General features: G+C 41.0%; 1 protein-coding gene across 2 annotated transcripts in view; it reads right to left on the bottom strand.

Moving 5' to 3' along the window:
• The window catches only part of Ncbp3 (nuclear cap binding subunit 3), a 50,744-nt gene extending 40,996 nt beyond the window's left edge, over positions 1 to 9,748 (bottom strand). For both annotated transcript variants that reach the window (XM_077800596.1, XM_026393926.2), the window contains exons 1-3: positions 9,451 to 9,748; positions 7,511 to 7,576; positions 5,278 to 5,383 (exon numbers count right to left, since the gene is read on the bottom strand). In XM_077800596.1, coding sequence (XP_077656722.1) covers positions 5,278 to 5,383; positions 7,511 to 7,576; positions 9,451 to 9,633 — 355 coding nt within the window. In that variant the 5' untranslated portion in view covers positions 9,634 to 9,748. The remainder of the gene's footprint in view (positions 1 to 5,277; positions 5,384 to 7,510; positions 7,577 to 9,450) is intronic.
• Positions 9,749 to 12,109: the final 2,361 nt, after the last annotated feature.

The following is a 12,109-nucleotide window of genomic DNA, read 5'->3' as shown; positions in this document are numbered from 1 at the left end:
CAGTGCAAGAATGAATAGAAGCCCAAATGCACATAGGAAACAAGGGCTGATTTTGCCCAGGTAGACTCCTCGGTTCCTTGAGCAGAAAACTATGATTCGGGGAGAAAAAGAGCCTTTGAGAAGTCAAGAGATGGTTCTACAGATGGTAAGGAAAAACAGGAGGGCGCCTAGTGATAGGAAAGGAAACACGCTGAAAATTAGGGGAAAAAAAAATTTCAGGTAGAAGACTTGGTGAACTTATAAAAAGGACTTCACTTTAAATGATACATCCAGAGGAGGAAAAAAAAATGACAAAATATTTAAGTACAAAAGAATGTAAAGAACAAAACCTCTGTCACATACAGAATAAATAAATGTTTTTAATATTTTAAAAAAGAACAAAACCTCTGGACACATACGTTTACTTTTTTTTTTTTAAAGAGAGAGTGAAGAGAGAGAGAGAGAATTTTTAATATTTATTTTTTAGTTTTCGGTGGACACAACATCTTTGTATGTGGTGCTGAGGATCGAACCCAGGCCGCACGCATGTCAGGCGAGAGCGCTACCACTTGAGCCACATCCCCAGCCCCAACATTTACTTTTTTTTTTTTTTTAAATATTTATTATTTATTTTTCGGTGGACACAACATCTTTGTTTGTATGTGGTGCTGAGGATCGAACCCGGGCCACATGCATGCCAGGCGAGCGCGCTACCGCATGAGCCACATCCCCAGCCCCCCAACATTTACTTTTATTCAGACAGAATGGTATACATATCAAGAATTGACCCATGGACAATTATGTTCCAAAGAAGCAGGTAAGGAGTAAGGGACGAGCAAAAGCATTATCAATGCAGAGACAGGTATCAAAATTAGCTCGTGGGAAAAAATATATTCTTAAAAGAGAACCAAATTGGCAGTGGCAAGATCCACTATAAATGGGAACTTTGTTAAAAATCAAGATTCTATGGAAGACTGCCAAAAAAGAAGGCCTTTACCCTGCTAACAGTGTCACCAAGCAAAATAAATCAAAGCAACAAAACAGGCTGCTAGGCTTATTGCCCAAATCAGAAAGGGCTAAGTATTGAGGGGGGAAATGAACAGATGCACGAAGGGATGAGATCTGAACATTTACTATGTGTCAAGTACAAACCAGGTGTTAAGGGTATTACCTTAAATGTTCTAACAGGGAAAGTTTCTTTATATACTAATATAAATATTTTTACATTCTATTACCCTAACAAATAATGGGGTAATAGTATATAAAACTCAAAGTCTTTGGAGAATAAATTATCAATTCTAAGGCCTCAAATCAGAATTATCCAAAAAGTCAAAAGACATTAAATCCAACAATTCAACATGAAAGATGGCCCCAAGGAAAGAGAAAGCAGCAAAACTTAGGTGAAAAGAACACATATGGGAAATGGATAAAGGGTAAATTATGACGACAAAGAGAACAAGAACAGTACAATCTGAGAGACTGACATCACACTATACAGCAATACAGAAAACACTGAGGATAAACCGTCAAGTGAAAATGAAAAAAGCAGTATGACAAAAAAGGAAAAAAAGTCCATGCCCAAAATAAGATTTAAAAGTAAATACACAAAATGCTGGCAATGAATGAGAATACAACTGTGACCACTTTCCTTCCTATTCTTTCTAAATTTTCTTTGTTGAGTATGAATTGCTTATAAAATACCTAATGAAGAAAAGGTTGTAGTCCAAAGTTAACAGGTTCATCAAAAGTGCTGGTGACTGGGCTGGGGTTATGGCTCAGTGGTAAAGCGCTTGCCTCGAATGTGTGAAACACTGGGTTTGATTCTCAGCACCACATATAAATAAATGAATAAAATAAAGGTCCATCAACATCTAAAAAAATATTTTTAAAAAAGTGCTGATGACTTTCTTTTTTTTTTAAGTGTTTAGAGAAATACTGCTATGGGAAGATGATGCAAGAAAAAAGGCAGAACTGTTGACTTATTCTACTATTCTACTAATCAATAGAACAGCTATCATTAAATAAGCGTCAAAACCTAAGACAGAAAACAATAGCATAAGAATTAATTTTAATAGATTTAAACCACCCAATCCAGAATTTTATCCCAATGTACTGACTTAAACATGGGTTGTGGGGCTAGGATTGTGGCTCAGCAGTAGAGCACTCGTCTAGCACGGGTGGGACCTGGATTCGATCCTCAGCACCATATAAAAATAAAGGCAATGTGTTGTGTCCATCTACACCTAGAAAAATACACATTAAAACAAATAAACAAAAAAAATATGGAGTTGTGATTTAGGACAGAAGTACCTGAAATCCTTTAGAAGGACAAATCCTGTACCAATTCCTCCTAAGAGGAAAGAAAAATTCCCAAAACTATAGATTGGAAAGCTTATCAGTCTCTGAAATTTAAAAGAAAGTCACTTATTAGATAAATCTATGATTCTTTAAGAAACTAAGTCTTTCTCAAAGGAAATGCCATGTAAGAAGAAAGTCACACTAACCTCATTTCTTTTTTTTAAACAGGTTTACTAGGTCAAGAAATTCAAAGAATATAAAAGACCGTGTTTCATCTTGAGTTCATTAAGGCATATAATCCAGTTCTTCCTGACAATAAAATGAAATGTGGGCCTGACGATAACAAAGAAAGACTTGTAATTAGCCCATTTATGATTCATGGCATGATACAGGAATATACTATTCAACATTCTCTGATAACTTGATGAGAAGCAGAAGCCAAACATATTACGGTGAAGAGGACACACAGGAGTAGCTAAAAAGGTGAAATTAGAGTTAAAATGAAAATAGCCTAAAAATGGAAGCTTGAAATCAACAAGATGTAATTTAACAGGAATAAATTAAAAAATAATTTTTAGTGTCTCATGCACAATATGAGAAAGATTATTTTGCTTGGAAAATTTCTAAGTGAAGACCTGAGTGCTTGGATCACAAGACAAGTACAATACTATGAATTAGCTGAACAGAGATGAAAGGTAGCAATAATTCTGCCACCTTCCATGTACCCAACCACACCTGCAATCTGTATCTTATCTCATCTATCCGACAAGATATTAAGGAAGACATTTAGAAGCTGAAAAAAGTAGGAAAGGAAGACCAGAAAGCCATGCCACATAAAGGAAGTTCAGGGAAGAGGCAGTAAGCTTTCCATCACCTGAAGGGTTATTATGTGAAGGAAGAAAGGACTTAACAGTGTTGTTCTAAGAGTCACACAGCAACCCTCAAGACAAAATTTCCTAGAAAGTAATGCTCAACATAAGGAAGTGTTCAAAGAGAGAGCTGTCTGCCTCATTACTTGATATTCAGGCAGAAGCCAAAGTACCAGTAGGAACTTTGCCAAAAAGCCTGCAGTGGCCAGCAAGAGGTTGGTCTAGATAACCTCTAAGGTCCTTCCAATCTTCCAACCATGAGAACTTTGATCTTGGAGATAGGGAGACCAAAGCTGTTCAACACCTAGCCATTCAAAAGTAGCAAGTCACTTTTTTTTTGCAGGGGGCGGAAAGGGGGGGAGTACTGAGGATTGAACCCAGGGGCACTTAACCACTAAACCATATCCCCATATCCTCAGCCCCTTTTAGTTTCTATTTAGAGACAGGGTCTTGCTAAGTTGCTTAGGACCTCACTAAGTTACTAAGGCCAGCCTCAAACTTGTGATCCTCCTGCTTCAGCTTCCTAAGTCACTGGGATTATAGGCATGTGTCAGCACATCCCGCTAACAAGTCATTTTTGAGGCAGAATAGTCCCAATTGCATCCCTGAAGCTGGCAGAGTGATTAGGACTACATGCTTCTATTAGATCAGCTTTCAGTCCCAGCCTTGCTACTTACCTAGCTGTGGGACTTTGGGCAAGCTTCTCAACCTCATAGCACCTTAGTTTTCTCATAAGTAAAATGGAAATGATAAATACCTTCCCCTCAGAGGACTCCTAAAAGTAAGTTATCCACATATTAGAGTAAATGGAACACAGTAAGCATTTAACAAACAGTATCTTTTATTATTTTTGCTAACACTAATAAGAAATAATTTTGATGCCTAATATGGCTACAGAGGAGTTAGGATACTTAATCCAACTTCCCCACTCTCCCAAGAGGCTGGGTTACTTAAATGACTGTTTAGAAGAGAGAGAATGCCAGATAATGATGATAACTAACATTTACTGAATACCTACTATTTGCCAGGTACTCTCTAAAAACTGCAACTTAGTGGCCAAAGCAACTAGCAAGACCCTATCTCAAAATAAAAAATCAAAAGGGTTGGGGATATATCTCAGTATGGTAAAGTGTTCCTGGGTTCAATCCCCAGCAACAAAATATAAAATAAGATATTCCTCATAGGGTTGCTGTGAGAAACAAATAAAAAATAAATATGTAAATAATAAATATGGTAAGAAAGCTAAGCTCCCAAAAAAGAATAGTATTTATTCTTTCATTCATTCATTTACTGGGCTTTTGCTTTTATTAATAACATAAGGTTGAAGAAACTTACACAACACAGCACAGACCTTCAATAGGCATCCAGAGGGCTGCCTTCTGAGCCCTTTGTAAACACAAATTTGCAACTCAACAGAGGGAGACCTTTTACATTCACGATTTTATATTAGAGTAGAATAATAAATAAGGATGTAGACTCACTTAAGAGGAATAATTTTCCCTTTTATTTATAAATTACTTTGGTAAGACTGGGCAGATTACCATACATGATAAGTCAAGGTGAGTTCTGGGGAGCAAAATATCCCAATAAAACACAAAAATAAAATGAAATAACGAGTTCAACTATAGGAGCAGGTTTAAAATCCAGAGCAGGATTAGTTTTGCTCTGACAACAGGATATTAATGTGTGGTTTGTATTTTCTACATATTTATTATCAATGAAAGTATTAACAGCTTTCTCCCACCAGTCCCTACATTGCTCCAATTCGAGAAAAAGGTCCGATTGTGATACTTTTCCACTACATTTAAAAGCAACCTCTATGATAAAAGCAGAAAATGAGCAATGGTCCATAGAAGCATAGGTTTTCATCTCATCTCTGCATTTAACTATTCTTTCTCTGGGCCGCTTTAAGGAAGATAATCTTTTTCCACCTCTAACATCTGAGACATAGTTGACAGCATCTCAATTTTTAACAGGTAACCTTAGAATGGGAGACTTCACAAGTTCCTTCTGTTGGGAGTACTGGGGTGAGAAAAGGACATACAAGACAAAGCCAAAAGCATGAGGCAATGTCAGGGAAAAGCCACTCTGTAGAAGAATGTGAAAAAATTGCCCCCAAAACACCCTGTACCTTTTTTCATCATGTCTCGGTCCAAGGCTACATTTCTTTGGGCAAGATTTACTTCTGATCGGAAATGAAAGCGCTTAGCTCGCTGTTCTTTCTTTTCAATGGCTTCCTAGAAAGTCCAGGAAAAAAAAAATCAAAGAGGTAAAGCATAGAAACAGAAAGTTAAATCACAAATACATGATGCATCAATGACAACTCTAAAATAAATCAGAAGAAATAAGCAACACTGCACATTGAATGAGTTTTGCAAAAATCAGATATTCGCATTTAGAGGGTATAAAGTAATACTGTTATAATTTATAATCACCTCCATCCTAACACAGTTGATTACTATGCCTGGGATATAGCAGGAATTCAATGACTATATGTTTATGAAGTTTCATCTATTATTGGCAATCACTCAAACAAATTACAATTAAACAATCTGAACGTTTCAATTTTCCAGCTGCAGAAACTGAGGCATAAATGAGTAAAAAAAAAAAAAAAAATTGCTGGATGTACTTTTTCTAGCTAAGGGGACAGATCTTCTAAATCCAATGCTATTTTTAAGAGCACTCCCTGCCACCACTTCACATTTTATGTGGGCACAGTAATCACACCTATCACCCTCTTTCACATTATGTCTGCCTGAAAAGTCCACTCCCTAAAGCTAGTTTCCTGTTTAAAAATAACACTGAAGCAAAGAAACTCCTCTATTCCATCCTTAAGTCCACAGAATTGCTTGTTTTCATTTTTAAGTGACAATAAGCACTGACGCTTTACTGAAAAAATAATCAGCTTTGTAAGTGTCTTAAAAGAGCTAAAATAATCCAGGTCCAACTGTGGCTGGCTCTTGGGAACCCTTCATTAATTGTATATTGACTTTGTCACACTAATTGAAGGTTTGACTATAGAAAGCTTATGAGGATCGGTAAAGCAGCAACACTTCTGTTATTTCCCAATAGTTATGCTAATTCTTTTCACTGAAGTCTTCCTATTACAAACAACAATCTACTTTCCTTTAGTAACAATTTAGATACTAACTCTGGGACTTCTACTCTTTCCCCATATTCCTGTTTCATATAATGGCAAATGATGTAGAATTAAGAACAGTCTGCTTCTTTCTCAAGCATAGTAAGAAAACACTTTCACTTTATGTATTATTATTTGGGGGGGGGGGGGTGCTAGAAATTGAACCCAGAGCCTTGTATTAGGCACGCACTCTACCACTTAATTATTTTTGTTTTGGGGTTGTTTTTTTGTTTGTTTGTTTTTTAAGTTCTGGGGATTGACCTCAGGGGCATTCAATCACTGAACCACATTACCAGTTTTTTTGTTTTTTTTTTTTTTGTATTTTATTTAGAGACAGGGTCTCACTGAGTTACTTAGTGCTTCACTTTTGCAGAAGCTGGCTTTGAACTCAAGATCCTCCTGCCTCAGCCTCCCGAGCTGCTGGAATTACAGGTGTGTACCACTGTGCCCGGCTCTACCACTTAGTTTTAATCCAAGCCCTTCACTTCATTCTATTTTCTTGTCTGTCCAGAAAATGATTAGTTCTTTCTTTTGGTCTTTAAGTAATCTGAGACAGAAAGAGGCTAGAATAGCCTGAGATTATACAGGGAAGAAGATACAAAATCAGGACTCAGAGCAAAACCTGACAAGGGGCACCCTCTGGAAGCCTAAGCATGCTCTCTTTCTCAATTAGGGTCTTATTACAAACATCTGTGGTAAATCTTTGCTCTCAAGTACTGAGAATAATTTAGTTGATTTAATCTTCAAAGTTTAGACAGGTACACAATTAGGAAACTATTTTTCTAAGTTTGCAACCAGTGAGGAATAAAAACATTTACTAAGGGCCTATTATGTGCTAGGTCTCTGATGGGTGGAGCCCTCAGGAAACAAAACACATTTTATCAGAATGGACATAGCATCAAAAATAGTGTGTGTCCACCCTCACAAAAAAATATAAATAAGTAAATAAATCCCAGTGCAGCACTCTTTCTTGGAAATGATTAAACACAGAAATCCAGATATAGTGATTTCATCTTTTTGTGGATGCAAGAATACACAAATGCTGCCTGAATGTTTCAGGATTCATGAAGACACCACTGCATAACAAGAAATTTAAAAGTTTAATCCAGCAACAAATGAAAAAAAGGGGATAAGAATATTTACTGTTCTACAAAAGTCCTAGGGACCAAGTTCATTAAATTTACTCACTTGTCAAACTGAATAAATAAATCATGGTCTGTCTCACCTTGGAGGTAACATCAATTCCGGTGATGAAGCTGCCAGCCTTATTTTCATATCTTCTGCTTGTGTCCTAACACAAAGAGAAAGGGTGAGATATTCTGATAGTAATGGAGGAAAAATCCATGATAAAAGGCAGCCTAACAACTGCTTCTTTTTGAAAAGTCATTCTTTTCAGCAACCTTTCCCTAAACCCTGACAACCCCTTATTAAGAAGACAATCCCCTGACTCCACAGTAGTAATCAACCACTCTTAATAAGAAGTATTTTCTAGATCAGAGCCTGTTCAAAATCTCAAGTACCTTTATCAATTGAAAGTACATATGTAAATGAAAATCTAAAGGCTTTTGTGAAAAATGTTAAAGATGAGATAGAGTCACTAATCTCCTCACCCCAGACAGGACAGATTTTCCACACTAGGCCACCAGGTGGAGCACAAACCTCCACCAAAATGTTCCCACTTAAAACTCCTGGGAAAACACACACTGCAATGAAAGGATGGGGTATGTCTCAAGGGTGACTTTCACTAATTACATTATATGGTACAACTTTGACTTCTCTAGGCCTTTTCCGTGATATGTGCCTATCTCCTAACCTCTTTTTCTGTTCTCCCCTTTGTGCTACAGAACTTAACATTTCCCCAAGAAAGCAATCTTGTTCCTATCTCAGACCCTTTGTGTTTGCTGTTGCCCCTGTTAGGAATGTTCACTTCCACTGTGCACATGATTGGCCCCTTTTTGTCATGTAGGGTTCAGCTTAACTGTCACTGTCTCAGTGGACTTCCCTGACCATCTTATCACATTCTGCTTTATGTTCTGCACACACCCCTGGCCCCTGTACTATTTCATTAGCATATTTTTTTCCTCAAAGCATTAACACTAGTGGAAATCATTTATTTGCTTATGTCCCTACTAGAACACAAACTCTAGGAGGAAGTCTGATCTTGATCTAGCACATAGGACTATGCCTGGCACATGGTGGGGGCTGCATAAAATGAATGAAGGGATGATACTACCTATCCAACAACTGCAGTTATTTTTAAATGACATAAAGTAGCAACTGTCAAAATGTCATGTTGTTACCATGGTCGTTATTGTTGTCCATCACTAGCTATCCTACCTTAGCCTTTTTCCATAACTCACATAACTTCAGTTTAAAAGCAAGACTTGCTGACATGCAGGGGTTTTTTTGGTTTTTGTTTTGTTTTGTTTTATTTTTTTCAAATAGTTCATATTATGTGTGCAACTAAGTCATCCAGACTTGAGACCTGATCTAAGAACCAGACTTATGACTACAAAACCACAAGCAAAACACCACTCACCATCCCCGCTGTGGTAAAAGAGACCAAGGGCAAATGCTGGTCCCTGATCATTTGATTTCATTGCAAGTGAGATGCTGGGGCGACGGTAGAGGTGCTACAAGGCAGTGGAGGTGCGCGGGGGCAAGACGACCCTCAAGTCACAACAGCAACATACTGTTTGCTGCTAACAAGCTCAAAAGAGCGAGTGCCATGTTTAACAAGACACCAATTCTACCAGAGCGGGACCCACAGGGAGACCTGGATGCCGGCGCCACCTCACAGTTCCCTCTGGGTCGCTCCGGTTGGGTTCCCGCCCGGGACTCCCCTTTAATGTGGACCCCAGTCTCTCCTCACTCACTCCCCCGCACAGCCTAGCTCCGAGGGGCAGCAAAGGGTACGTCCTCAACTCTCTCTCGGCTCTCCCCCACCTCCTCCAGTCCTCTCAACACCCATTTCCGGGCGCCCCGGCGTCCTTTCTCTTGCTCGGGGTCTCTCACGCCTGGCCCCCCGCCCGCCCGCGCTCGCGCCTCTCTCCTCCTCCCCTGACTTCCCCCGGCCGGCGCGCTGGCCGCCTCCCCTTCCGGCCCCCTCCGGCGCGGGGCACTAGCTCCGCGACCTCCTCCTAGCCCCCCACCCCCCGCCCGTACCGGGATCAGTTCCTTCAGGGAGCGCCGCACCGGCACGATCTCCAGCTCGCCCTCCTCCACCTCCATGGGCTCCGGCTCGCCGCGTTCCAAACCGGACTCCGCCTCAGGCGACGGGAGCCCCAAGGCCGGCCCCGCCGGGGCCTCCGCCTTCACAGACACTCGCAGGCCGCGTACGGCCGCCATCGCTGCCTGCCGGCCGCACCACTGACAACCCGCCCCGCACACCCGCCGACTAGAGCGCCGCCGCCACTGGTCACAGAGGAGTGCGGTCGTCACCTAGAGCGTCGCCTGCTTCTGCCAGAAAGCGGCTCTTAGCGCCGCCGCCCCCCGGTGGCGGGAGGGAACCGAGCCGGCTTGGGGTGGGACCCAGCGAGGTGAAGGCGGGACCGAGTAAGGACAGGGGCGGGGCTTGGAGGAGACGGGGTCGCCTGAAGTTACCGATGTTGCACACCGAGGACTAAACCTGCCCTAAAAGCTAACTGCAAATGGATCACAGTGTGCCAGACGCTTCCAAGTGCTCGAACCCTTACAACAATCCTAGGTATTAAGTCTTATTTTTACTTTCATTTTCCTTGTGAGGAAACTGAGGCAGAAATTTACCCAAGATGCAGGCTCTTTAAGAGACAAAGCCTGGATCCCACTCTAGTCTGGCACCAAGAGCCCAGAATGAGCCCTGTTCTATCACCTCTTAGCAGACTGTAGGTTTACAAAGTTAACTACCATGTAAACCCTTGTCTCTTTCTTCCATTTCATATATTAAAAAATTGAACTATGAGCGTAGTGGCGCCGAACTGTAACCCTAGCGAGTCCAGACGCTGAGGCAGGAGGATCAAAAGTTCAAAGCCAACCTCAGCAGCTTAGCCAGGCCCTAGGTAACTTAGTGAGACCCTGTCTCAAAATAAAATATAAAAAGGGCTAGGGGTGTAGCTCAGTGGTCAGAAGCCCTTGGGTTCAATCCTCGGTGCAAAAAAAAAAAAAAAGAGGCTCCAAGAGGGTAGTGACCCACCCAAAGGTCAGAGTGTGGACTCCAATTTCTGATTCCTGAGGACTCCATCCATCAGAGACCCGTGAGCAAAGATTTACCACAGATGTTTGTAATAAGACCCTAATTGAGAAAGAGGGCATGCTTAGGCTTCCAGAAGGTGCTCCTTGTCAGGTTTTGCTGAGTCCTGATTTTGTATCTTCTTCCCTGTATAACCTCAGGCTATTCTAGCCTCTTTCTGGGTCTGTCTTCCCATTTGAGGAAGAGGTGCCTGGGACCTTAGAGTCTCTGAAGCCCTACCAGCTCTACTCATGGAGGGACAAATAACTGTAAACCAAGGAAGCTCATGATCAGAGTCAGACAAAACATGTATGACCTTGGACAAGCCACTTAACCCTTCAAGCCTTAGATCCTTCATCAGTAAAGTGGAACCATGTTACCTCCAAAGAAGGTTGAGAGAGTTAAATGAGATAATTATGTAGATACAGGAGCCAACAGAAAGTGGCGTAGTACCTTATAGTTTTTCTGAAGTTGGGGATAACCCATAGGACAAACACAAGATGGAACCTTTTTTTTTGTTTGGTCCCAAGGATTGAGGCCAGGGGCGCTTAAATACTGAACCAAATCCCTAGGTTTTTTTTTATTTTTTATTTTGAGACAGGGTCTTGCTGAGTTGCTTAGGGTCTTGCTGAGTTGCTGAGGCTGGCTTTGAACTTCTGATCCTCCTTCCTCAACTTTCCAAGCTGCTGGGATTACAAGCGTGTGAGCCACCATGCCCAGCTCAAGATAGAACTTTTTAGAAAACTGATTTTGCTTGATGAAAAGGGCACAAAATAGTTACAACGTTGGATTGAATACATAGAATGCATTTGTGTGCATTTTAGGGAATATTTCAAAGAAATTTTGTGCTTGGGGTTGCCAACTTTGGGTTAAGGTCAGAGGCCCCACCATTACATTGGAAACCAGGAAGGCAGATAATTGGGACTGCTTGGGGAGAGAGTTTTAAGAAGGAATTGTCAAGTTGGGGTTGGGGTTCAGTGGTAAAGTGCTTGGCTGGTACCTGTGAGGCACTGGTTGTGATCTTCAGCACCACATATACATAAATAAAGTAAAGGTATTGTGTCCATCTACAGCTAAAAATATTAAAAGAAGAAGAAGGAATGGTCAAATACAAGTTCACAGTGAAATCTGACTTGGGTCTAGAGAATTGTTAGCCGTTAGTGGCTTTGAGGAGACCAAAGTCTGTGAAGGGAAGGCAGTACCACAAAAATAAATAAGAGGTAATATTGAAAGGGTAAAGTTTCTAAGCTGGAAAGCTTGAATGTAAAAGATTAGGTATTATTAAGTTCCTCTGTTTACACCCAGATTCCTGAGATAGTTAAAACAACGCCCTACTGGCCATTTAGCCTAGGGCCCTGTGCAGTTGTCACAGGGCCCGAACCAACCAGTTTGAATGTGTAACCCGCTTAGAAATGACCAATCACCCCCGCCCAACCTGTTCCCGCCAATGAATGTGCCAATCACGTCTCAGAGTTGTTGTTCAATTTTCCCGCGCCTCGTGATGATTTGTTCTGATGTATGCAAAGCCCACCGCCCTCTCCAAAAAGTGTACTTAAGCTCAGCTTGACCCCTGCTCTGGGCTCTGAGCTGCTCTCCCTTCTTGAGTAAGCGCGGAGC

The sequence above is a fragment of the Urocitellus parryii genome, chromosome 7 (assembly GCF_045843805.1).
Source record: "Urocitellus parryii isolate mUroPar1 chromosome 7, mUroPar1.hap1, whole genome shotgun sequence".
NCBI classification, from domain to species: Eukaryota; Metazoa; Chordata; class Mammalia; order Rodentia; family Sciuridae; genus Urocitellus; species Urocitellus parryii.
The sequence above is the reverse complement of the archived record's forward strand: the minus strand, read 5'-3'. Positions and strand labels throughout refer to the sequence as shown.